The sequence below is a fragment of the Lotus japonicus genome, chromosome 6, assembly GCF_012489685.1.
Source record: "Lotus japonicus ecotype B-129 chromosome 6, LjGifu_v1.2".
NCBI lineage: Eukaryota > Viridiplantae > Streptophyta > Magnoliopsida > Fabales > Fabaceae > Lotus > Lotus japonicus.
The window spans coordinates 52,845,742-52,872,832 of NC_080046.1; the positions used below are offsets into that span (position 1 = coordinate 52,845,742).

Below are 27,091 nucleotides of genomic sequence, written 5' to 3' on the forward strand. Positions count from 1 at the left end.
TTAAAAGTTCGATTTCTAGACGTTGTGTATGGAGAATGATTTGTTTAGACATCTTTGGGAACCAACATAGAAGTACTGTCCTATAGGTGACAATGCAGTCCCCATTAATGAGCAGGGCCAATCCATATATTCCTGAAGCCTCGAGAGTAATAAGCGTGATCTGTTTGTGCAAGCATGGTTCCTTCCTTTTCTTTGCGCCACTCAATCTGCCACTGGGATTTCCTACACAATAACATGCTTCTGCAGTTGTTTTGTTTCATATCTATGTCGCTAGCTAGCTATATTACAATTCTATCACGGAATAGTTAGTATAACATGTGATTAGATCATGTGGTATATGTTTCAAAGTCTCAGTTTGATTTTCCTAAGTAAAATAAAGAGTTATGCAATTTTACTCACCTAGCTAGCTAGCCACACACGACTTCTCTCCTCAGTACTGTTGCTACTACATTACCAATTTACCACAGGCTCTTCTAGCAAAATCTATCCACACTTGTATAATTTTTCGCTTCACCGTATTAACGGACACATTGCTAGAAAGATTATACTAGCAGTAAAGCACACAAGAGATTTGAACATAATTAACATATTTACTCAAATTTTAAGCTATTAGGTTTATGAATCACATCTTTTATTTACGTCACTCAAAGTTAACCTATATGATACCCCACCTCACTTGAAATTTCTTAAAGCATACGAGTGTTTGGCTAAAGTAGGAATACTTGTTTTTAAAGAAAAAATTTTGGTGCTAAAGTTGTTATTATATGTTGTGATTTAGTATATACTACCGCAAACTAGAACAAGATGGTTTTATTTAGTTACATTACATCTCTTACGATTATAGACATTATAGCATGAGAGGGGCATGACCATAGATATATTTTATAACCACATTTAATGAGGCGTAAACCACATTAGTGAAAGACACCACATATTCACTCAAAATCTTAAGGCTATTAGTGTATAAGTCTTTTCACTTATATAATGTTATTGAACGCTCCTCTTTCATTCAATGTGAGACTTTTTAATTTTAATTTTATTTCACACTTGAAGAATTTTCAACAATCCCCTCTTAAATGTGAGTCATCAACCATACTCTTCACAATGGGTTATTGTCGGCTGTCAGGGTCGTAATCATCAAACTCTGATACTAATTGGTATGGTGTGAGAAGGTATGTCTCACACTAATAGCATGAGAGGGGCATGAATATTTTATACACACGTGAAGAACTCCCAAACATTATCTTCTTTAAGGTGTTTTTTTTATAGTTAAATGTTAGTGGTTAGTAAGTTAGAAAATCCCTTCAAATTTCCCTTCCAGGATTCGAACCCTGGACCTTCCCCTTCCCAACCCTTATGTCTCCTAGCTCTTACCACTTGAGCTAACCCTCGGGGACATCTTCTTTAAAGTGTGTTATTATAACATTTATGTGCTCTTCTCAACGAGTTATTGTCGGTCGTAACCAAACCCGTTATTATGGTGTGAGGGGTATAGTTGATATTTATAACATGATAGAGGACGTGAATATTTTATTCATACTTGAAGAACTCAGTAATAAAAAAACTCATTGGTCACTTTATATTAACTGTGAGACGAGAAATTGTCTCAAGTCTGCTATGAAGATACGTTTGTTAATTGGTTAAGAAAAAAAATAAGGGGAATAAGAATTGGTACCCCCATCTTGGAATTGCTAACCCCCTTATTATTTAAAAAACCCAAAATTGCCCCCATGTTTTAACACCTCCTTTTTCTCCTTTTTCCCGAGCATTCATGTTCTCTGCAGTGCATCACTTTCTCCCGAGCTTTAGGGCTCGGGAATGGAAGTTATTTCCCGAGCTTTAGGGCTCGGGACTGGAAGTCGTTTCCTTACGTTTTCCTTACTGAGGTCTAAGGCTCGAGAGTTGTTCCAATTTCTTCAAGGAAGGTTTCTGAGGTTTGCCAACCTTGGGAACACATTTTTCTCATTCCGAGCTTGACAAATCTCGGGAAATCCACGTTTATAAATTACCGATGCATAACCTCGGAAGGATTCCGAGAATTAGACCCTCGGGATGTTATGAGGTATCAAAGCTCGAAAATTCATCAGGAAAATTATAATATATCCCGAGACTTAAGGCTCGGGATGTTCCCGAGGGTTCCAGAGCTTGGGAAATTCATCAAGATAATTATAATATATCCTGATACTTAAGGCTCGGGATGCTTTCGAGGATCTCAAAGCTCGAAAAGTTCATCATGAAAATTATTATTTATCCCGAGACTTAAGGCTCGGATGTTCCCGAGGGTCTCAAAGCTTGGGAATTATTTTTAAGAGGAGTATTTTGGAGATTCCCACCGTAAATGGGGGTAAAAATTTTAAGAGTGGGTACCAATTCTAACTCCAAAAAATAAGCGCCTTTACTTTTACAAGATAAACTCAATGAAGTAGAATGTAGAGATCTTCGAATTGAAGTAACTGAACTGAATTTGGTGGAAATTAGCAACACGTGTCAAGCTGTGAGGTTTAGAAAGCAGTGATATAGCAATACGTGTCAATCCCCTGCAGAAACTTGCAAGTTGCAAAGATCCCCTTGTTAGACATGGCACGAGCATGCATGCTTGTTTTGTTGCACTTGCACCATTTTGTAAACAGGTTCCGTGGAGTAATTGGATTTTGGAGAACACACACGGGTTTATGTTGTCAATAATTAACATCTCAACAGGTCAGTCTTGTCTTGATTCTTTGATTCATATGAATAAGAAATCTGTTAATTTATATCAGAGATTAAATGTTAAAATTCCCATTTAATTATTATATATGCAAGCAACAAGATGATAGAAAATATAGACATAGATTGAAGCACCCTATGGTGTTGATAAATGAGAGTCATGAAGTGTTTTGTCAGAAATTGGAGTGGCATGATGTTTGGGGACATGGACTTAATTCTAATAAACATGACATAAGAAACTATTGATGAATGAGAAATGCAGATGATAAGGATTTGAATGGCTGTTAATTAAGAACTTGAACGTTTTGAATCTTACTCATTTATATATCTTCTATAGAAGGGAAAGTGCAAATGTTGATTGAGTGTTTGAACATATGCTTCACTCATGCTAATTGAACTGCAACAATTCTGAAGTGTTCAGAGAGAAAGATGCTTAAGGAATGGCATCACCAAATAAATATTTCTCACACTATGAAGGAATATACACAAATCTTCACGAACCCGCTCTCATAATTGCGGGGTGTTCAGTGCTTGTAGCTCTAGTTCTCTCCATTGTTCTTATTCTACAACATCTCAGATCATATACCAAACCTGAGGTAAGCAAGTTTTTTATTTATTTCTTGTTTGCCTTTTATATGCTATGAATTGTTAGCAAGTTTTATGGTGCTTGGTCATTGAAATTGTATTCAATGTTTTGAATTGTATCAACTTACTTTTTCAAAGCTCTGAGTGGAAAGGAAGATAAATAACACATGCTGTGCTGAGTGCTTTTTCAGGAACAGAAGTGGATTGTTGCTGTTATTTCTATGGTCCCAATCTATGCTACTGAGTCTGTAAGGTTCTATTACCCTGAAAATTACATTCCTGATTTTCTTTTACCATCATTGAGTTAGTGTGGTTTTAGAACTTTGAAGGAACAACTAAATCTAGTCTTGAAGAGTTTTAAAGGTTATCAAAATTCCTTTTAAATTGGTGATTATTTATGTTTTATTTTTTTTTCTCTTTCCCTTTCATTCCAGATTATTTCTTTGTGGAATCCAAAATTATCTCTTGCATGTGACATTTTGAGAAACTACTATGAAGCCTTTGCTCTGTACTCTTTTGGAAGATATCTAATTGCTTGTCTTGGTAAGTTATTGTAACTTCAACATCATAAGAACATATCTTCCTTATCTAGTCTTACTCTTGGGTAAATTTGGCTATTTTAGAAATCCAAATGAAGTAAAAATAGAAGTTCCATTATATGTTATATATGCAACTGAAAGCTTTTCATGTAACTCTATTCTTGAAATGAAAACTATTAGGTGGTGAAGGAAGGGTTGTGGAACTACTTGAAGATGAATCTGGAGGACACCTTAGAAAACCTTTGTTGAATGGTTTAGATGAGAATCGCAGCACAGAAGACAGATCGTTTTGCAACTTCTTTTGGCGGCCGTGCAAACTTGGAAAAGATCTTCTGGCAATACAAAAATTTGGTCTTGTGCAATATGTAAGTTGCTGAAATCTTCCTTCATATGGGGCTCATTCTACTTCTGAAGTGACTCTCATGTTTCTAAGATATAATGCAGATGATTCTGAAGACTGTTTGTGCATTCTTAGCATTAATATTGGAACTGTGTGGTGTTTATGGTGATGGGGAATTCAAGTGGTACTACGGGTATGTTTCTTATACAAAAGTGACTCTCATGGAGTCATAGTTTTATCTTTTCTATTGACTGCACACTTCTTCGACTTTGTTCAATAGTAATCAAGGTTTCCCACATTTTGCAGGTATCCATATATAGCAGCAGTATTGAACTTCAGCCAGATGTGGGCATTATACTGCCTTGTGCAGTTCTATAATGTTACTCATGAGAGACTTCAACCAATAAAGCCACTTGCAAAGTTCATCAGCTTTAAGGCTATTGTGTTCGCTACATGGTGGCAAGGCGTAGGTATCGTGCTGTTGTGTACATTTGGAGTGCTACCTCAGCAGGAGAAACTACAAACTGGACTGCAGGATTTCTTAATTTGTATCGAGGTGGTTTCCTCTTACATTTGATCTTCGCAAGCTTTATTACTATTTTCTGCGTGCAATCCGGGAAAAATGGGATCTGAGTGCATGAAAGATCACTTGTGACTCTTTTCACTGTGTCTAGTTTTGTTAAGTCTCACATTGTCTAGAGATACTAATGAAATGGTTGGGCAATCCTCACCTCTGACTTTGACTTTTGAGGTAGAGTTAGGCTCATCCTGAATTCTAATATGGTATCAGAGCCTAGCCTAGATCCATTATCGGGCCAGACTTGACCGCCCTGGAGATATTCCATGATAGGGATGAAGGGCATTGACCTGACCCGCTGGTAGATATCCCGAGGGGATATCGGCATTCCGATGATGACCTCCATGCTCTAGATGTCTAGTCTTAGGCATGAGAGGGGGAGGGGTTGTTATGTCTCACATTGTCTAGAGATATAGCTGATAAAGAACTTATAAATGGTTGGACAATCCTCACCTATGAGCTAGCTTTTGAGGTAGAGTTAGACCCAAATTCCAGTAAGTTTTGGGTGGATGAAGTGAATTACCTTTCTATTAAGAACAAAAGCTGCTTAGTCTCAAATTTTGGCTGCTTATGATGCACAGGCCATAAGAATTCTTAAATTCTGTCAAAGTCTCAAGCATATCCTAGAATATTTTCAATTCTTCTTCATCCAAGACTACTTACCTCATGTCCTTGGTGATGCAGATGGCCATTGCAGCTATTGCTCACGTGTTTGTATTTTCCGCCAAACCATATTATCTTCTTCCTGCTGCTTCTGCATGTGGAAAAGTCACAAAGGAAACAACAGAAGCAGCCATAGCGATCAATGAAGGGGACGAGCAGAAACCAGCTGCATTGCTTAAAGAGACAACTACAGAAGTTGAGGCTCCAAGAACAAGCGTCAAAGAGAGCGTCCAGGATATTGTTGTTGGAGGTGGTCAACGGGTAAGTTCATTGCATAAAAATAACACAAGTTGTACTAATTATCATTTGGAATACTAATTTTGTACATCAACAAAAAGCAGGTTGTCAATGATGTCGTGCTGACGATAAATCAAGCCATAGGGCCTGTGGAAAAGGGAGTGACGAGGATTCAGCAGACCTTCCATCACAAAACAGTGGTTTCATCAGATGACGAGGAAGAAGAAGAAGAAGAATCAGAAGTGAAAGTTGAGAAAGATGTCACAGAAATCGTATAGGGAAAGAGAATGAAATGTCAATGATGTAATTATAAGGATGAAAATCACACTGAAGAGTCTACCTTCTTTTTTCAGATTAAAATATCATAAATGTTAGGCTGTCTTACATATAAAGTTTCTTACAAATTCTGTTGTAGCTCTAGGACTTGCTAGAATAGATTCATCAGATTGTTTAGATATCATTTCTTTGGCACCAACCTAAAAGATAAAATGACAATATCTTGATAGCATATGAGCACATAATTTGACAAGCTACATTTTGTAACTTCTCTTTAAAAGTGATTATGAGATTTCCAACCATCGAATCAAACACGCGCAGAATGAGGGAATGAAAAATATATTTGACAGGACGATGTTTCTTTTGTGACAGATTAAACACTGAAACTTGACCTTCTGTTGCATATTTTAACATGCTGTCCTATGCTTTTGGAAAATCTATACAACAGAATTCTAGAAAGAAAAAGAAAAGCTATAGAAATGAAACCGATGACAAAGCATATACATTTCCTTAAATAAAAGACCACCAAACAGTGACTTCTATGTGGTGTGCAATAATCATATAACATTTTGAGTTTTTCAGTGTTCATTTCCAGAACAGCATGTGTCTGAACAACAGCGGATGCAGCTGAAACATCCTAAACCAACGCAAAGCTGAGTAAAGACAGTTGCACATTGGTTGTTTATCCGGATACAGGCCTGGAGGCAGCACATGCAACAGCAGTAATTGCAGATAGAGCTGCAACAATTTGAGGCCGCCTTAACAAACATTTCAGCACCATCAGGCAATTTTGTTTCTCCAGATCCAGGTACAGTGTTCTCAGCAGTTGCAGTCAAGTTGCCAAAGCCTATACCTAAGTTTGGGAGCAAAATCATTCTCTGGTCTTGGACATTTCCCCCTTTTTGCCTCTTTTTTGAAACCTGTTTGCCATGATATCAGAAAAACGATTAGAAAAGGTTTAAGTAAGAGTTTATCTACTTTTAGTTTGGATTAGCTTATTTTATCTCAGAATCAATTCTGCATCGAGAAGTTTCTCCCTAAAATTGATTCAGGCTTCTTAATCAATTGTAGAAGAATTTTCAAACATGCTACTTGTAAAACTAGAAAGTTAGATTATGAGCATTCAATTACCAACAGCCTAAACTTAGGTATTCCTATGTCATGATACACCTAAATACCTGAAGAAATACATTTCCAAGATTCAATGACAAAAAATAGCTAACACTTCACAGAGGCTACTATCTATAGCCTATTTGGGAAAAGATCCTTCAAATTTTTGATACATACTTTCGTTCCACCTGATTCCTTTACCTTCTTTAGATCGTCATTCTCAAGCATTGCCATCCATGTATACTCGGACGTAAAGCCAGTTTGTAAGCTCAGTTTTGCAACCTGCCATAGCACGAAAAAAATTATTGAAGAAAACTAAAGAAAATGGATGAATATCCAAGAGAGGGAACGATACAACTCAGTTGAAAGTTTCAACTCAAGCATGTGAGTACGTGAAGTGATAGCACAGAAAGTAATAACAAACCTTCTGTTCTAACTGTTTATCATTTGAAAGCCATGCTTGAGCAGTAAGATACTCTATTTGATCTCTTGCAGAAACCTGTTGAAGAAAAAATGAAACAGAATTACAACTACTAATAAAGGAAATGAAACAGTATGATAAAAGTTGTGCATATTTGTTACGAGGACTGTGACTCTTGACAATAGATAAATCAAACTGATTGTCTATGCTCACACAGTCTGGCAGTGTACCAAATAGATCCTTCCAGCACCCATAAACAAAATTAGAACCTCCTCTCCAGATGAAGTTGTAGGTATAATTTGAAAGAATAAAGAAACTGAAAATGTAGATATACTAATATACTATATAGTGCAGAAAACATTACCCTTTGTATAGGTATGTCCTTAGCCTTTTGTATCTTCATATCTGTTATAAAACTACTGAAATCAGCCAAGACACCTTTAACTTCAATAACTTCGGGAAAACTTCCCTTGTATCTTCCGAATATAACCAATGGACCATCTGACGAAAGATCTGGAATCGGGGAAGGACACACCTACCACAAGACATTGCAAATAATACCATCAGAATTCAGAAAGAGACAGAATTTCAGGTAAAGCTGGATATAAGTGCAACTCACATCACAGAACATAAGGATTCCTTTGCATCAGATAAAAGAGTTTTTACTTTTTAATACTTATCTAAAGAAGATATAAATAGAAAAGGCATGATGAAAATTTTAAGTAAAAGTGTAAAAGACTAACATCATATCAAGTCCTCTAAGGCGATCGGGAGATGCAGAATTCATTAGAAAGAGAGTACAAGAATAAAAATGAAAAAGTCATTGGTATTTTTTTATTTTAGGCTTAATTCCAGTTTGGGTCCCTGATGTTTCACAAATGTGCGATCTGCACCCCCTGTGTTTGAAATGTGCGGTCAAGGTCCCTCATGATTCTAGAACGATCTGCTGAGGCCCTTCCGTTAAGTTCCGTCAGTTGACTAAACGAAAGTCCCTGACTAAATTCATTAATTCTGAAAAAGCAAATTGGTGACAGAAATAATCCGTCACAAACACAGGCCTCTTCCAACCAATCCAAAAATACAACCCCCCTCAACACAATACAGAAACACAAACTTGGAATCAAAAATAAAATCCAGAAACACAAACTCCTTCAACAAAATTCCAGAAACACAACTTCTTTTAACACAAAATCTAGAACCACTAACCCCCGCACCACATCACCATCACTGCAACCCATTTTTTCACACTCATTTTCACCTTAGAAAACTCTTCATCCTTCCGTCTGAAAATCCTGGAGGAGGTTGAGAAATCTTGCATTTTGCCTCATAAAAAACCAATCTTCACGCTGATTGAACCATTTTTTGTACTCCTAAAAAAATAAAACTCATAGAATCAATAAGAAAACCCACTTTTACATTCCAAATCCTATACACTCAAGGATTAGAATGAATAAGATGAAGATATAATTTTCCATGATAAACAGAGAAAAGTGCTCAAGGTATGATCGACTCAAGATGTTCCCTACATTACCATCTCCTCTCCCTTAAGCTGTCTGGAAGACCAATGCTAGAGTCCTTACCTCTTCAACTCTTAAGCGCAAGGCAAGCCATGAGCAATTGGAAGAGCAGTCCCTTTTAAAGAAATCTGCTACTGATGGTGAAGCTGATGTAATTATGACAAATTCATCACCATCTCACAAGCAAGGGGAGACAAAGACTCAAAATTCCTCAGTTGATTCAATAGCAGCCGCATCAACATCTTATAGGCAGATGAAAAATGAGACCACTTTACATGGCAAAGTTAAAAGTAACAAGATGAAAAATGAGACCACTTTAGATGATATTTTTGACAAACTAAAATTACTACCTGGTATAAAATGTATAATTTTCTTTCTAATGAGAAAGTGTCGTGACCTCCTCCAAATTAGTCAAAGCCATCCCCTTTCCCTCGGTCTCCAAATCACCACCAAATTTACCTTCCTTCAACCTTTGAACAGCCCCAAGAACTCACCTCCATCCCAGCCAAACTCAACGACCTGCAAACCCCAATGCCGAGACACCATGAAATCCTCTTTTCTGTTTTGGCTTCCACCGCCGTTGAACCACACCCGTTTCGGTCCTCTCGCCTCGTCGTTGAGCTCGTTGGAGAGACTTCCACCACCCAACAACCTCCCTCACCCCCACCCTTAGAGAACTTCTTCCTCTCTTTTTTTCCCAACAACCCCACCCCAGCAAACTGAGACGCAACCACTCATAACCTGCCCTTAATTTTAAGGACGATGCTCGCCGGAGAAGACGTCGGTGGCGGTCGCCGGAGTGACGACGACCGAACATCAAATTGGTTGAGGGGTTTTGAAGCTGGCTTCAAGGGGAGTCTAACCATGGTGTTGATTTTTCCATTGGAGGTCGGACGGCTCTGAAATCGGGGCGAGAAGGTGGTGGCGGTAAGGTTTCATATCCTCTATTTTGTGTCGATTTTCTTCGAATCGGGAGGTGGTGTTGGAGCGCCGGTGTTCGCTGGGACAGGGGGAGGAGCATGCGATTGACAGGTGGTGGTCGCGGCTCTGGTGGTGGTCGTTGGACCATTTGCAGGGGCAGAGCTTCATGGTTGTGGCCAACGGTGGTTGTTGCGTGCGTGGAGGTGGTGGTTCAGCCAAGGAATGAAGAAGAGTAGTATGAAGAGGGTGATGAATAGAGGAGAAGGGTGCTGCCATGGTGTGTTGGGTTGCAGAGGAAAGGGTAAAGAAAAATGAAGAAGATGATGTGTGAGGGAGAGGAGAAAAACACGAGAGGGAGAGGGAGAGTGAGGTGTTGGCTGAAGGGTTTTGTGACGGAATATTTCCGTCACAAATTATTAGCGTATATTTCATGAATTAAATAAGTGACACGTCAGCATTTCCGTTTGGTCAACAGACGGAACCTAGCGGAAGTTAACGGAAGGGCATCGTTATCACGTTTTAGATATATGAGGGATCTTGACCGCACGTTTTAAACACAGGGGGTGCAGACCGCACATTTATGAAACATCAGGGACCTAAACTGGAATTAAGCCTTTATTTTATCATAGTGGTAAATTCAGGATTTTCTATACATCACTCCAACAAAGACAGGCACCTATTTCTTAGTCGGGGCTAAGGTAGAAGAACTGAAGTGAAAAGGACAAACTTTGGAACAGATACATGTTGGACATGTTTGGCAGTGAGCTTGGAAAGTGCAAAACACAGATGGCATAAACTTCTTTCCACTCTATCCAGTTAGTTACATAAAATGTTTACCTCAACTTCATCCACATCATTGAATATGTCCATTGTGATATTTGCAAGAACAAGAGATGAAGCTTTGTCAAACAATTTTAGCATTTGAGGCTCAACCAAATCTGCAATAAATAATTGAAATAGTCCATGGTGACATTGGAGAAACTTCTTGTGTTAAACAAAATTTCTAAAACAGGTACAAAAATGCTACTACCTCCGTCCTTTTTGTAGGAACCATATACTACTTCTAATCCATTAAGAAATATAGTTACTTTAGTTACAAGCATTAACCAGAGAGTGGAGAGAGAGAGTCCAAATTACATTTATTACTTATTGAGAATAAAAATGTTGAATAATCAATTAAGCATATCTTCATTAAAAATTTATTATTGCATTAAAGGATTCAAGATGGTTCTTTCTTATAAAAAAAACCAAATTCCTTAAATTTGGTTCTTATGAAAATGACCGGATATAGTAATTCACGACACAACCTACTAGTAAACAAAAACTGGTAGATCAGCGATTTTACTCTACTTTTGTTTAAAATATTTATGCATCTCTTCCCGTTAAACAAGAGAGAGAAGAGAGGGGCTAGAGAGAGAGAGATTATATTTTCAAAATAAGAGGCCTTTCGGATAAGCATTGTGAAACTTCAATATAAAATCAATGTAGTACCTCTTTTTGAACAAAATGCACTTAGTTCATGGTTTAGTCAACACAATTAGGTGCTTCAAATAGAATGCATAACTATGCAACCAACCTCAAATAATTTAGTTGCTAGTTAGGCATATGTTCATTGACATGATTGATAATCTTAATTTCTCTATACTCCAACAATGTCATTAAAGCTTAAAATAAAAATAAAGGTAACCAATGATAATGCTATTTACTTTTTGAAGTTAAAAATCAGAACTTGCCTACATCCAATGCTGCAATATGTTGACCCCTACTAATCATAGCAAGCATCCGCAAGAAGTAGTGATTGCAAAATGAACCTGGGATTCAATAAGGTTATATAATTAACATAAGCGAGTGAAGGAATAAAAAGTTTTACAATTGATGAAAATCATACGAATCTTAAACGTATAACTGATGAAGAATGTCATAATGTTACAATTCTAATCCAGATCTGAAATAATAGAAAATAGAAATCATACCTATGCCAAGAGTGTAAATTCGAGGGGCTGTTGACTTGCCATTGATCATGTGGTTCTTTACCATATCACAAATTTGTCTCTCATTTTCAACACTTCCATCTGTAACTAGGAAAATAATTGGAGCTGAACTTCGAGCATCAGATAGCATTTCCATTGCCTGATAAAGAACAGCAGCGTAGATATACAATAACACTTTACCGAATGAAAGCTAACAGAATAGAACTATGATGATCATCAATAAACATAATAGCTAATCCAAGACGTCGAGGGTACATTCAGGTTAAAGAAAACACTGGTTCTTATTGCATCAAGTTGAGCATTTTGTTTGTTTGTTCAGTATATGACACTGATTCAGTAGGTAACCACTATTCAGTTCAGTAATCTTTATGTTGAATGACGAGGATTAGAACCAAAACATTTATTTATTACTAACAAGACACTAAATAGCGGTGTTTAATATAAGAGTAATGCTATTTGTTACAAACACTATGAACCCAAAAAAATTAACAAATGGTTTTAGCCAATCCTGTATAGGCTGCGGAAAATCCAGTACATCTTTGTTCGAATACATGGATGGGTAGGTGTGATTCTATTGTGCCACGTCCTTTTGTGTATTTTCTTGCATAAAGACATTGTAACAAACAGCATTTTCAAGTATAATATTTAACAAATAATATGCTAAAATGTAAATTAAATTCAACTTAAAAAACAGGAAAATTTGTATGAATGTTTACCTTGTTTAAGGGTTGCAAAATATTTGTATCACCCCCTGCAACAAAGTTTATATTAATCCACTCAATAGCCCTTTCAACAGCATCCTTTGAGGCCAATTCCATTGATGTTGAAAATAGATATCTCTCTCCATTAAATGCTATAATACTAAATGAATCCTCAGGGTCAAGCTTAGAGAGTGCAGCTGATAGTGCATTCTTTGTGTCTTCAATTAGCTTTCCCCGCATGCTTCCACTTATGTCAATAACAAATACGATGTCTCTTCTGAATACCTAGACATTGAGTAGGACCAGCAATGTGAACAAAAAGACAATTACAAAATTATATGTAAAATGCACATGTATAAAATTTAAAACGAACCTTCCTACTCCGAAGATTTCCAGGAGAAAGGTACATGCAGAACATCTCTCTCTGATCAAAATCATCCACAGATGCAGATTCCAAAAAAACAGCACCGTTTATTTGACTTGAAGAAACCTAGTCAAGTAACATGCCAATAAGTGCATCTTTCAACAGTTGAACCTACAAATATGAATGACATTGAAAATGGCCAAAGAGTCTCACTCACAGCATATGAAAAGCTAAAATCATTTTTTGACCATGAGAGAACATTAGATTCATATGAGAAACCAATATCCCCAGCATTGCGCCTCACTTCCTGCACAGTCAGGAAATAGAACAATGCAAAATGTTAATTGGCATTGGCTATACATTAGATGTCAACTGTAATCCCACAAAAATTGAACCAAATATGAACCTTCAGGGGATGGCTGGTTGTGTTGCAAAGAACCTCACTACCGGTAACAGTATTCACATTTATTTGTATCTTTTCTGTTTTTGATATTCTCTTCCCTACAGGGTTGACATAATCAGGAAAGACAAATGGCACATTCAAGGAGAACACATCATTGCTGCATTGTATCTTCTGAGACCAACTAATTTTAACTGATAAATTTGAACCTCCGTCTATCTGTTACAAACATCACAACAAACAACATCGGAACAAGATCATCAAATAAAATGGACCTAAAAATCAATAACCTTCAGAATACACACACTATATACATATTTATCTGATAATACCTGCGGTATAGTCAAAGTAAACACATCAGGCTTAAGAAAGCCTCCATCTTGAGTTCTTGTCACATTCTCCTTGCCATTGTTGTCTTCCATATCAACCAGTTGAGTAGAAAAAGATTTTCTATGAACACTAACCTCCACACCTAGAATTGAACCCTGTTAGCCAAATGGTATCAGAACACAAAATCTGAAACACTTATAAAACATTATTCAAATGTAACATTCTTAATTTTTTTCCCCAGACAACTTCTCAGAATTAGGAAGTTAAGTAAGTTTTAGTAAAAAAAAATTAAGGGTTACTGGTCAAATTAGTCCGATTTCATAAGCGAGTTTGATTTTAGTCCTCGGCAGAAAAATGACGTTTAGTAGCGGTCTTTTTTATAATTATGGGTTTATCCGCCACTAAACGTCATTTTTCCGTCAAATAACTAAAATCAAACTTGCTTACAAGACGTTCGCTTACGACTAATTTGACCATTAACATTTGTTTAAAAAGAACCTCACAGTTTTTTTATAATTATTGGTTGTTTTTTACCGTTGTCACTGAAAGTTATTTTTCCGCAGAATAACTAAAATCAAATTCGCTTACAAAATTAGGGACTAATTTGACCATTAAACCTTTTTTAAAAAGAGAGTTGAGGATGCACCTGAGCGGCCATGGGAAGGGCGAGGAGGCAATCGGCGGCACGGCTGCCGGAGACGCAATGTAGCCTCCAGGAGGCGGTGAGCGTGAGGAAGGCGGTGTGATCGAGGTAGCAATCGGCACGGAGGTTAACGGCAGTCATGTGAAGGGGAATGAGCGCGGGCGGGTCGCACCTGCCATGCACGTGAGGCTGGTAGCTAGGGACATCAGGGTTGTCAACGATGGCAGGGTCGTGAATTCGCGCGTAGAGCATGGGTGCGGTTGGAAGCCAAGCGGTGTGGGACTTGATCATCGCCATTGGAGGTTTGGGAGGAGAAACCGCCCTGTCATTGCCGAAGTATACCCTCTTGGAGAGCCTCAGCCCCTCCTCCACCGCATTGGAAAATTCCTCCTCCATGGCGTTGGGAATGGTGGTGGAGAAGAGTCAGAGGTAGGGTCCCTTTGTTGTTCTAAACCACCGTATCGTGGAGGTTTCCATTTTCGGTTATGGGGGTTGATGGCTAAAAATAGGTACTAAAAGCGTGGGTTACCTTACCTTACCTGGCGAGGACATGAGGAAAGCGACGTCGTTGCATTGGTTTCATCATGAAGAGTGTGATGTGGCAAATTGGGACTGGATTGATTCACGTATTTGTCACCTGCTCGTGTTTTTTGTTTTCTTTTTTTCGTTTTATCCAAACGTCCTTCTCATTGTTTCAGAGTTTCAGGTGAACCTCGTGGAATTAACCAGGCGCCGCCCGTTGATAGGAGACAGCTTTTTTTGTTTCAAAGGTTGATAGTCCAATTAAGGTATAACTAAGTCAAGTCAAAAAACACTTACAAGCTAGAATGCCCTAATCCACTTGATACAAATTTATAGTCTAATTAAATCTTATACAACACTACATCATAGCTCCATAGATACTTTACACAACAAGCAAGCATGGTTTAAGGGCTATGTTCTTCGGTATGTACTTGAATACATGTTCTTATACCCTTTGGGTACCAATATGTCTGTACACGTGCGCGTTATTCGCAAGCAAAATTTAATTTTCTGATTTTTTCAATAGAAAACTAAAATATAACTATTATTATAAAATTAAAACATTAATTAAAAATTAAAAAGACCATCGAAATATTTAACAAGTAAAATCATTTGAATAGTTATAATTATTTTTTAAAATTAAGCGACTAAGTTAAGCTTTAAATTTATAATTAACTAACTTATTTTAAAAGTAAGTGAGAATAAATTAACAATCATACATTGATATTAAGACTTCACTTATCTTTTAAGAATGATACTTTAAGTTTATTAATATACTATTAACTATGTGTGTATAATATGTGTGTGTGCAGGTATAGGGCGGGTTGAGTATCAATGAACCCGCACCCGTACCCGCTATTTTTTGTGGGTATTTATTTATTCATGTCCAACCCTATACCCATCTAACTATTTTTCCCTACGTGATGTGGGTATTTTTTCGGGTACTCGATGGGTCCAAGAACCATCGCCATCCCTAAATTTAATAATGATAAAAGACTTAATTTGCAAATATTTTATAAAAAGAATTTTTGAAACCATAAAAAGTGAGCTGAGTCAAGCTAGCTCACGAGTCGGGACTTATCCAGTATCTTTACCGCTAGTAGCTATGTGACTAGTTCACTTTTTATGGGACTCATTTTCCTTAGTTGTCCCCCAGCTAAAATCTATCTATATATATTAAAAAAGAACAACTTCTAGAATGACGTGTCGCTCTCACAGGCCAAGTTAGTGACGTGTCGCTCCCAGATTAATTCTCACATAATATTTTACATGTAAGCTCTTTCTCCTTGGCCCCACTTGCCACATGTGCACTGATTTTTACTTACCTTATTTCTCCTTAATAAAAAAATACATTTTTAAATTTTAGATTTGATTAGGATTTAGGTTTTTTATTTCTTGATTTTATCTTAATTTAATTTTGATTTATTTTTAGAGTATTAATTAATTTTTATGGTATTTTTATTGAATTTTCGGATTTTTAATTAATTCCGGATTTTATGAGTTTTTATTGTGATTTGCTAGATTTTGATAGTTTTTATCTATTTTTATTTAGTACATTTTTAAATTTTAGATTTGATTAGGGTTTATGTTGTTTATTTTTGTATTTTATCTTAATTTATATTATTATTTATTTTTAGAGTATTAATTATTTTTTATGGTATTTTTATTGAATTTTCGGATTTTTAATTAATTTCAGATTTTATGAGTTTTATTGTGATTTGCTAGATTTTGATAGTTTTTATCTATATTTATTTAGAACATTTTTAAATTTTATATATATTAGAAAAGAACAACTTCTAGCATGACGTGTCGCTCTCACATGCCAAGTTAGTGACGTGTCGCTCCCAGATTAATTCTCACCTAATATTTTACATGTAAGCTTTTTCTCCTTGGCCCCACTTGCCACATGTGCCCTGATTTTTACTTACCTTATTTTTCCTTAATAAAAAAATACATTTTTAAATTTTAGATTTGATTAGGATTTAGGTTTTTATTTCTTGATTTTATCTTAATTTATTTTTGATTTATTTTTAGAGTATTAATTAATTTTTATGGTATTTTTATTGAATTTTCGGATTTTTAATTAATTCCGGATTTTATGAGTTTTTATTGTGATTTGCTAGATTTTGATAGTTTTTATCTATTTTTATTTAGTACATTTTTAATTTTTAGATTTGATTAGGGTTTATGTTGTTTATTTTTGTATTTTTTCTTAATTTATATTATTATTTATTTTTAGAGTATTAATTAATTTTTATGGTATTTTTATTGAATTTTCGGATTTTTAATTAATTTCGGATTTTATGAGTTTTTATTGTGATTTGCTAGATTTTGATAGTTTTTATCTATATTTATTTAGAACATTTTTAAATTTTATATATATTAGAAAAGAACAACTTCTAGCATGACGTGTCGCTCTCACATGCCAAGTTAATGACGTGTCGCTCCCAGATTAATTCTCACATAATATTTTACATGTAAGCTATTTCTCCTTGACCTCACTTGCCACATGTGCCCTGATTTTTCCTTACCTTATTTCTCCTTAATAAAAAAATACATTTTTAAATTTTAGATTTGATTAGGATTTAGGTTTTTTATTTCTTGATTTTATCTTAATTTATTTTTGATTTATTTTTAGAGTATTAATTAATTTTATGGTATTTTTATTGAATTTTCGGATTTTTAATTAATTCCGGATTTTATGAGTTTTTATTGTGATTTGCTAGATTTTGATAGTTTTTATCTATTTTTATTTAGTACATTTTTAAATTTTAGATTTGATTAGGATTTATGTTGTTTATTTCTGTATTTTATCTTAACTTATATTATTATTTATTTTTTTATGGTATTTTTATTTAATTTTCGGATTTTTAATTAATTCCTGATTTTATGAGTTTTTATTGTGATTTGCTAGATTTTGATAGTTTTTATCTATATTTATTTGGTACATTTTTTAATTTTAAATTTGATTAGGATTTATGTTGTTTATTTCATGATTTTATCTTAATATAAAATCTGTGATAAGTGATTTAAATCAATAATACATCCCATCAGCAAAAACTCTCTTAAAACTCTGCCTACCTCCACTATCTCCTCCATGGAATTCATCTCCTCCATGCAATTTTCATCTCATCTCTCAACTGAACGGAACCACCCCCACAAAATCGTCTCATCTCTCAACGGAACCACTTTGTCATCGACTTGCAATCGCATCCCTCCGATTTGCTGCCTTGGACTGATTGGGAAGGTTGCAGATGGAGGTTTCAAATTATTTTCTTCATTTGCTTGCATAATATGTTATGGTATTTTTCAATTTTATTTTACTTTACCTTTAACTTTCATTCACTTATGTTTGACTTCAAGGTCAATTTCGTTCATCACTTGCCATGCTAATTTCAAATTCTTTTCTTCAGGTTTTTTTTATAGATATTCCACCAAAAGAGATTCTTTGAAAGCCATGGATGGTGAGTCCATTTTATATTCTATATGGAATTTTGCAATATTTTGATTTGTTTTTTATGTTTTTTTATTCTCCTTTGTATGTGATTCTACATGAAATATTTTATTCTATTTTAGAGTTATTTTTAGAGTACAAATCAATTAGGATTTAGGTTGTTTATTTTTATCTTAAATTAATTAATACTCTAAAAAAATCCGAATTTTTATCGTATTTTTATTAAATATTTTTTAAAGATTTTGTTTTGTTTTTATTGTCAATTTGTTAGATAGTCTCTCTTATGTTGTGCTATTTTATCTTGAAACCTAAATTTTAAAAGATTTTCCCTAATTATCTAAGATTTAAATAAATTATATTTTGAAAGAAGATTTACTACTACTCCTTACTAAATTTATAATGATGGCTTCGACTCCCCTCTTTGTCACGTTCCATGACTCAATTGGAGAGCTGGCCGGAAAAAGTGGTGAGCATTCTCCTTTTTCCTCTTCAAATTCCTTCTTTGCATAGTTTTGTTTATGTCTAATCTTATTTTGACTCGGGTTATAGGTGATGGTTCCGCCAATCTACCTACGCGTGTTGCTCCAAAATCAGTTTCTTGATATAATATTGTAGGTTGAAATGATTTTCTTGATCTAAGACATATTATGATTTGTTTTCTCAGACTATGCTAAGGAATGAAGAATGCAGGAGATTTCAAAAAAAAAATAGAGAAGAATTGTTGAAGTACATTAAAGGCTCGAGATAGAGTTTGGGAAGGAAAAGCATGTGGCTTAATGCTTTTAATTTCTGAGGTAGGAGAATGAATCCTTTTAGTTAAAAGTTCTTTATGTCTAGCATTTGATTCATAAGATTAATGTATTGGTTTGAAGCTACATATGTGCATGTTTTTAATTTTATTCTTTATGTGTTTTGGTTGGTTCAATTAGGCTAATTTGAATCAAATGCCTTAAAGAAATCAAGGCACTACTTGAAATAAGGTATGAGAAGCTAGAAGAAGAAAATGAGTTGTAGGCAGGAGAATAGAGAGACAGAGAGAGAGAGGAGGGTGATTGCACACAAAGAATGCTAATGAAGTGGATATGTTACTTTCAAACAAAAGCTATATTGGATAAGATTTGAAAAATAATTTAAAGAAATTTTAAAATTATTTTCCAAGAACTCCTATGCCATTTTGTTATAGCCTTGCTAAACTATTCAACTAGGTTCTCTAATGCTTTGTTTGATATGGTAGTGAAAGAGAAGAGAGAAATAGAGGAGAGAGAGATAAGAGTTAGTGTGTTTGATTGGCAAGGGATGAGAGATAAAGGGGCAGATTTTGTGGGTCCAATGTATTTTTTCAATCTTCTCATTTTGAGTAGACATAGAACAAAGTTTGATCAATTTTTTTAGCTTTCCAATTGTAATCTTATTAATTTTTTTGGTTATTGGGAGGGAGTAATCTTATTAATTTATTAAGCCTATCATTGTTTTTATATTTTGATATTTTTATTTTTATTTAAATGTCGATTCATGGCAAACTAATTCCCTCTCTTATTCTCTATTTAACCCAACGATGGGAGAGAATCTACGTCATTCTTTCTCTACTATCACAGCTCTCATACAAACAACTTATATAATTTACTCTATACCACACGTATTTCTCTATACTCATCACATTTTGTTATATTTTTTATTAATGTCAACTCCAACAATCAATTTGCCGTGCAACGCACGGGTAAAAAACACTAGGGGATAAACAAGGGGTAGTTTCAAACTCCAAGCGCAATGTTGTCTACCAAGAAGTTTTTGAGAACATATGAGTGGTTAGAAGACTACTAAATAAAATACAAAATAATAATAATTTTAAAAGCTTTACATCAATTAAACATTATACTAAACTTAAACTCCTTCAAGGAACTTCTAATATTTGTTTAATCAGTGACAAATCTCAAATTGAGTTGGGTGATGACGTTTGTTTTTGAGTATCAGGGGCGTATCTAGGTAGGGGTAGACAGGGGCCATCGCCTCCCCCCCCAATTTTTTTGAAATGTTCACCGACTATAGGTATTTTTATATAGAAGATGTTATAACATTTTGTGATGTTCATCAAGTTGAAGTTCATGATATGAAAGCTCATTATTTTATGGGTAATGGTCGTCATAAGAAACAAAATGGAGATCAGGAACATCATTATAGGATATATGTATTTTATTTTGCAATTGATTTGCAACTATCTGAATTAAATAGAAGATTTAGTGTAGAAGCAGTGGAACTTCTCATTTTATGCATTTAGTATCTGCTTAATGTTATTTTGCTGATGTTGACAGGGATGAGCTAAGTTAATCTTGATGGAGAGACAGGACAATGGCAGGGAAGAGGCAGAGCATGGATGGAGCTATCAACAAAATAAATTGAGAATGGGAGAAGTTTGTTGTGGCTCTACTCATGCACTGCCTTTTCCCTGGCCACGTCTCAGTCTCCGTTTCTCATGAGAGCATGTTAGGATACACAGTAGAAAAAACATGATTTGCTTAATTTGTTTTCATGTTTTTTTATTCTTTGTGTTGGTCAAATTTTTAGTCTTTTGTTTTCTTGATTTATGTTCTTTGGAAGCCATGGATGGTGAGTCCATTTTATATTCTATATGGAATTTTGCAATATTTTAATTTTTTTTTATGTTTTCTGATTCTCCTTTGTATGTGATTCTATTTTATTGGTTTTTCTTAATTTGCATCTAAAATTTGTGTCCTATGTTATAGGAGGTGAAACATTGATCTGTGTATGTTTTGATTAACCTAATCATTGTCACTGAAGTGGATTGAGGGAGTGAAAGAATTGAGGGGAGAGAAAGGAGAAGTTGTAGATTTTTTTGTGTATTTTTTACATGGTCTCCTTTTATTTCTGTTCCTATGGAAAAATGACTTTCAAATGCTTGGTTTGTCAAGTTAAATCTGCATAATTATAAAAGGAATGGGAGAATGGAATGAAGGATAAAGTATTAGTGGTTTTTTCAACAATTATATACTATTTTATTTATTACATTCAGTCAAGTCAATGTTTGATGAAAAACTCATGTAAGAATGATTTCTATATAATCTATTTAGTGTAAGGTGTGGAAAAATCAACTTTTGGGCAAACATCACTATTTTCAGTGTTTGCATGAAAACTCACTATTTTATTTATTACATTCAGTCAAGTCAATGTTCAAAATTTTTATTTTGTACTTTTTTGAATTATTTTATATTGTTATAAAAATTATAGAGAATATTAAATTAATTAAAATTTGAATTACTTAAAATATAAAAACGATTCCAAGCATCACATATAATACATATTTCGTATTTTATATGTTTTTGAATTTTTTTTATATAGTTATAAAAATTATAGGGAAAATTTGAATCATTTTTGAATTAAATCTGAGGTATGCCTAAATTCATTATATGACGGAGGACTATTGTATGAAAGCTCTATATTGAAGTAGAATTTGGTAAACATATAGAAAAAAAAGGTTTAAAAGAAATAATTAAGATAAAATCAATAAATAAACAACCTAAATTCTAATCAAATCTAAAATTTAAAAAGGTACTAATTAAAGATAGATAAAAGCTACCAAAATCTAGCAAATCACAGTAAAAACTCATAAAATCCTGAATTAAATAAAATTTAAAAATTCAATAAAAATATCATAAAAATTAATTAATACTCTAAAAATAATTCAAAAATAAAATAAAAGACTCACAACAAAACAGAAGCTATCTAACGAATTGACACGTGGATTTTTTTTAAATAAAAAAATAAACAACATAAATCATAATCAAATCTAAAATTTAAAAATGTACTAATTAAAGATAAATAAAAACTACAAAAATCTAGCAAATCACAATAAAGACTCATAAAATCCTGAATTAAATAAAAATACGAAAATTCAATAAAAATACTATAAAAATTAATTAATACTCTAAAAATAATTCAAAAATAAAATAAAAGACCCACAATATAGAAGATAAGTTATCTAACGAATTGACACGTGAAATTTTTTTATGAGAATAAACCTGAGAGTGACACGTGGAATTTTCTATCTAACGAATTGACACATGAATTTTTTTTTAAAATCAAGAAATAAACAACCTAAATCCTAATCAAATCTAAAATTTAAAAGAGTACTAATTAAAGATAGATAAAAACTACCAAAATCTAGCAAATCACAATAAAAACTCATAAAATCCTGAATTAAATAAAAATACGAAAATTCAATAAAAATTAATTAATACTCTTAAAATAATTCAAAAATAAAATAAGAAACTCACAATAGAAGTGAAGTTATCTAACGAGTAACTAAATGTGCCTTTGGTTAGTGTTGTATAGCTAGGGAGTTTGATATTTTTTTTGATAGAGTTGTTGCTCTTTTCTTTTCCAATCTTTTTTTTTAAAGAACCTGCTATCAATTAAATAGGGGGCATATATGCCAAAAGGTTTGCGGTTACAAAACATCGACTTAAGGCGGTACCTCCTCAATCCACACCAAACTGGCGTATGAGGTAACATTCCTGGCCAAAAAGTCCGGACAGCATTGCCTGAACGGCGAACAAAAGCAACAGACACAAAATCTAAAGAACGAGACAACTGAAAGCAATCACTAAAAATAGTAGCTAAGAAGTTCCCCCCGTCCGGAGGCTTCTTCCACATCTGAAAGAGAGTGAGACAATCTGTCTCAAAGCAAACCCGTATGAACCCAAGGTTAATAGCCAATCCAATCGTCCACCGGAAGGCTAAAGCCTCAGCCTCCACCAATGTGGAGGGCCGCTCCACAACCTCCGCCGGAACAGCAAGGATCAAACCGTCATGGTTCCTAGCCACCATCCCCATGCCAGAAACCGCATCTGCTTTCCATCAAAATTAACCTTGAAGACTCCTCACGATGGTCTCCTCCAAATCGTTTCACGCACCGGGCCATGAGGATCACGAACCACCATCGAAGCATCCACTGATCCACATGCGGCACCGAAGCTACCCGTTGGATTGCAGCCTCACAATGGAAGGGAACCTCCTAAAAAGTGGCAAGGTTTACTCTTAAAGTCTTCGGCAGGAGGATACAAGAGATCGACCTTGAAGCAAGCAAGGTATGGTGGGTGTCATCATCTTCATCGATATTACCCACCAGATAGACTTGAGAAAAGACTTTCAGGCATCCTGAGAGTAAGGAGAAGCTGGATCTAAATGTATTAGAAAGAGCCTAAAAGCTTTTATATATAGGAAGAATATTTTACATGAAAATACTTCTACATAAAAATAAATGTTAATAAGATTTCATCAGAATTTTTTTTGGTTACAAGAAAAACATAATATAATATAGTTTGATGTTAATTTTTTACTACATAATAATATAGTCCACTTTAATTTTTTTGTACAAATTATTATAGGAGTTAAATTCTCATACGGGAAGAAATATATTTTAACAAGAAAGTACCTTCATTAAGTATTAATTAATGTATCAAATACAATAACAAATTTCGCGGTACATTCTTTTTTTTTCTAAGATTAAAATGTTTCCTGAATGCTTTATTGGTGATTTTTCATATCTATAATTTGTGTTATTGTCTTTAGGCTCATGAAGAATGTGAAACGACTTCATGTTGATATGGGTCAAACTTAGTTTATTTTATTGTGTAAAAAATGAACTCGCATAATCACGTACATAAATAATCTTTTCTCTTTTTTTCATTGTAGATTAAATCAGCTATTGTTTATTAGCCATCATTAAACCACATCCCCTAATATATTTTGCATAATTTGAGATTTGGTTAACCAATTTTTTATTAGTTATTCAATTGTACGAAGTTCAATATATGCAACAAGGGTTTTAATTTAAGACTTTTTTGTCCACTTTGCTCATCATTTCATACTCTTCTATTTCACCAGTTGTTTATTATATTTTTAATGATCAAGGTATTAATTGACCTATCAAATATAATAGATGTATTCCCCGTGCAACGCGCGGGTAAAAAACACTAGTTTTACTAAATACAAGTAATTCAAAATTCAATTTATGAGAGTAAATCCGGAATGAGGAGTTGTTTCAATCCAATTCAAGATTTCAAGTTGTTCAAAAAAGGAAAATAGAAAAGAAAAAAGTCCATGTTTGCAGTTTCATTGCGCGCCTCTCTCATTTCCGGGACTGAACCCTAAAACACTGACTGAACACACATCTCTTGGGAACAGAACCTCAACTACCGATGGGCTATGGCATCATCGGGTTCGAACGAACTCACCCGTGCAGCAACCACCAATATGGTTCAGTCCATTCGCTTCTTGATCAGGTTTCCCCTTGTTCCTCCTCCTAATTTCATATGCAAAACTAAGCACCAATTCACAATTGAAAATTCATTTTGGTTTTGTTTCATAATTCATTTTGATGATAAAAATGTATGTACTATGTAGCTGTTCTGTTTCATAATTCATTTTTGTTTTGTTTCGATTTCTAGTTATGCTGCTGATACTGAATTACTCATACTTGTTGTGCAGAGAAAACTCCCTCTAGAAGCAATCTACTTGGAAATTCGAGATTCAACCCATGGCTGGTAACAATATCTATATCTTTGTTTCCATTTATTTAATTCACCCATTGTTTCTTGGGCCTAGACTTGAACTTTTGTTGATTTCATGAAAGCCCAGAACCCCATATTTAACCACCCAATTCTCAAACTGTTGCAAAAATGCCATAGCCTCAACACTCTTAAGCAAGTCCATGCTCAAATGCTAACAACTGGTCTTGCACTTCATACATACTGTCTCAGTCACCTCCTTACCATATCTTCCAAGCTTGCCTCAACCTATGCTCTCACCATCTTTAGCTCTATCCCAAACCCCACAGTTTTCCTCTACAACACACTCATTTCTTCCTTTACTAGTCATAGTAGCCAAATCCATCTAGCATTCTCGCTTTATAATCGCATTCTCGCTCACAAGACCCTCCAACCCAATAGCTTCACTTTCCCCTCGCTCTTCAAGGCTTGTTGTGGCTCTGGCCATTGGTTTCAATATGGTCCGCCCCTCCACGCCCATGTTTTGAAGTTCCTTGAACCGCCGTATGATCACTTTGTTCAAGCGTCGCTGCTGAATTTCTATGCTAAATATGGGAGGCTGTGTGTGTCTAGATGTTTATTTGATCAAATTAGTGAACCTGACTTGGCCACATGGAATACCCTGTTGGCTGCTTATGCACGCAGTGCGAGTCATAGTTACTCAACCAGTTTAGAAGATGCTGATTTGTCCTTAGAGGCGTTGTATTTGTTCTGTGACATGCAGATGTCTCGAAGAAGGCCTAATGAAGTGACACTTGTGGCATTGATTAGTGCTTGTTCTAATTTAGGTGCTCTTAGTCAAGGGGTTTGGACTCATTGTTATTTGCTGAGGAACAATCTTAAGTTGAATCGGTTTGTGGGAACTGCACTGGTGGATATGTATTCCAAATGTGGCTGTCTCAATTTAGCCTGTCAGTTGTTTGATCAGTTGACTGATAGGGATACATTTTGCTACAATGCCATGATTGGGGGTTTTGCAGTTCATGGTCATGGGAATCAAGCACTTGAACTTTATAGAAAGATGAAATTTGAGGGCTTAGTTCCTGATAGTGCAACTTTTGTTGTTTCCATGTTTGCCTGCTCTCATGTTGGACTGGTAGAGGAAGGCTTGGAGATTTTTGAGTCCATGAAGAAGGTTTATGGGATGGAACCAAAACTTGAGCATCATGGATGCCTAATCGATATTCTGGGTCGAGCTGGGAGATTAAAGGAGGCAGAGGAGAGGTTAAAAGATATGCCCATGAAGCCCAATGCAATTTTATGGAGGTCTTTACTTGGGGCTGCAAGAATTCATGGGAATTTAGAGGTGGGGGAAGTTGCTCTAAAACACTTAGTAGAGTTGGAACCAGAAACTAGTGGAAACTATGTGCTCCTGTCTAATATGTATGCTAGCATTGCTAGGTGGAATGATGTGAAGAGAGTGAGGAAGCTGATGAAATCTCATGGGGTTAACAAGTTGCCAGGATTTAGCCTAGTGGAGATTGATGGTGCCATGCATGAGTTTCTCACAAGTGACAAAACTCATCCATTTTCAAAAGAAATATATTTGAAAATTGGGGATATTAATAGAAGACTACAAGAATTTGGTCACAATCCAAGAACATCAGAGGTTTTGTTTGATGTGGAAGAAGAAGAAAAGGAAGATGCCCTTTCTTACCACAGTGAAAGACTAGCCATAGCATTTGCTCTTATAGCATCACCTTCAAGTTTGCCCATAAGAATTATTAAAAACCTTCGAGTTTGTGGGGATTGCCATGTGTTTACCAAGCTAATATCAGCAGCGTATCAAAGAGATATTATAGTCAGAGACCGAAATCGGTTTCACCATTTTAAGGATGGGAGTTGCTCTTGTCTAGATTACTGGTGATAGTACCATGTTCACATTATAACGAATTCAATACTTGAAAGGAAGAACATAATTTGCTACAATCATGTGGATATCATTTTGTTTGGAAAAACATTCATTTATGTTTTCCCCCTCTCTGAGATAAGATTAATGGAAAACACACATTAAATGTGTAAGAACATTTTTTATATTATATAAAAGTAAAGCACCTAGAATCCACTTAAAATAGTGGGGAGAAATAATAGACAAGATTTTTTTTTATAGGCAAGTGTTAGTGGTTAGTTGTTAGTAAGTTAGAAATTCCCTTTAAAGTTCTCTTTCAGGATTCGAACCCTGAACCTTCCCTCCCCACCCTTATGTCCCCTAACTCTTACCACTTGAGCTA

General features: G+C 34.9%; 3 protein-coding genes across 7 annotated transcripts; 2 read left to right on the forward strand and 1 right to left on the reverse strand.

The window, feature by feature from the left end:
- Nucleotides 1-2,460: 2,460 nt before the first annotated feature.
- Nucleotides 2,461-6,192, forward strand: LOC130722882 (protein LAZ1 homolog 2). 3 transcript variants are annotated; one of them, XM_057573744.1, is made up of 9 exons: nucleotides 2,461-2,700; nucleotides 3,044-3,302; nucleotides 3,483-3,539; nucleotides 3,726-3,834; nucleotides 4,011-4,195; nucleotides 4,275-4,363; nucleotides 4,477-4,726; nucleotides 5,432-5,671; nucleotides 5,752-6,192. In XM_057573744.1, exons 2-9 carry the CDS (start codon nucleotides 3,147-3,149, stop codon nucleotides 5,923-5,925), a joined length of 1,260 nt encoding a protein of 419 aa, XP_057429727.1. In that variant the 5' UTR covers nucleotides 2,461-2,700; nucleotides 3,044-3,146; the 3' UTR covers nucleotides 5,926-6,192. The 3 variants fall into 3 exon arrangements, with proteins under 3 accessions (XP_057429727.1, XP_057429728.1, XP_057429725.1); XM_057573745.1 differs by having other exon boundaries at nucleotides 3,128-3,302; XM_057573742.1 differs by having other exon boundaries at nucleotides 2,462-2,700; nucleotides 3,121-3,302.
- Nucleotides 6,193-6,246: 54 nt separating this feature from the next.
- LOC130722881 (uncharacterized) lies at nucleotides 6,247-14,788 on the reverse strand. 3 transcript variants are annotated; one of them, XM_057573739.1, is made up of 13 exons: nucleotides 14,325-14,788; nucleotides 13,681-13,833; nucleotides 13,355-13,567; nucleotides 13,166-13,255; nucleotides 12,958-13,074; nucleotides 12,600-12,869; nucleotides 11,866-12,022; nucleotides 11,626-11,703; nucleotides 10,730-10,830; nucleotides 7,819-7,989; nucleotides 7,458-7,532; nucleotides 7,211-7,315; nucleotides 6,247-6,843 (listed from the first exon to the last, which is right to left on the reverse strand). In XM_057573739.1, exons 1-13 carry the CDS (start codon nucleotides 14,715-14,717, stop codon nucleotides 6,502-6,504), a joined length of 2,265 nt encoding a protein of 754 aa, XP_057429722.1. In that variant the 5' UTR covers nucleotides 14,718-14,788; the 3' UTR covers nucleotides 6,247-6,501. The 3 variants fall into 3 exon arrangements, with proteins under 3 accessions (XP_057429722.1, XP_057429723.1, XP_057429724.1); XM_057573740.1 differs by having other exon boundaries at nucleotides 7,235-7,315; nucleotides 14,325-14,787; XM_057573741.1 differs by having other exon boundaries at nucleotides 13,681-13,820; nucleotides 14,325-14,463.
- Nucleotides 14,789-24,404: 9,616 nt separating this feature from the next.
- Nucleotides 24,405-26,789, forward strand: LOC130726221 (pentatricopeptide repeat-containing protein At5g43790). Its single transcript, XM_057577456.1, has 2 exons — nucleotides 24,405-24,596; nucleotides 24,802-26,789. The coding sequence occupies exon 2, from the start codon at nucleotides 24,940-24,942 to the stop codon at nucleotides 26,725-26,727; it is 1,788 nt and encodes a 595-aa protein (XP_057433439.1). The 5' UTR covers nucleotides 24,405-24,596; nucleotides 24,802-24,939; the 3' UTR covers nucleotides 26,728-26,789.
- The last annotated feature ends 302 nt before the right edge of the window (nucleotides 26,790-27,091 follow it).

Bases quoted from the DNA above. Each gene is read 5' to 3' on its own strand.
- LOC130722882 (XM_057573744.1), top strand. From the start codon at position 3,147: ATGGCATCACCAAATAAATATTTCTCACACTATGAAGGAATATACACA. The intron at 3,835-4,010 runs GTAAGTTATTGT...GAAAACTATTAG, and splicing joins ATATCTAATTGCTTGTCTTG to GTGGTGAAGGAAGGGTTGTG. The intron at 4,364-4,476 runs GTATGTTTCTTA...CACATTTTGCAG, and splicing joins GAATTCAAGTGGTACTACGG to GTATCCATATATAGCAGCAG.
- LOC130722881 (XM_057573739.1), bottom strand. From the start codon at position 14,717: ATGGAGGAGGAATTTTCCAATGCGGTGGAGGAGGGGCTGAGGCTCTCC. The intron at 13,834-14,324 runs GTGCATCCTCAA...TTTGGCTAACAG, and splicing joins CCCTTCCCATGGCCGCTCAG to GGTTCAATTCTAGGTGTGGA. The intron at 13,075-13,165 runs GTGAGTGAGACT...TTACTTGACTAG, and splicing joins ATTTTAGCTTTTCATATGCT to GTTTCTTCAAGTCAAATAAA.
- LOC130726221 (XM_057577456.1), top strand. From the start codon at position 24,940: ATGAAAGCCCAGAACCCCATATTTAACCACCCAATTCTCAAACTGTTG.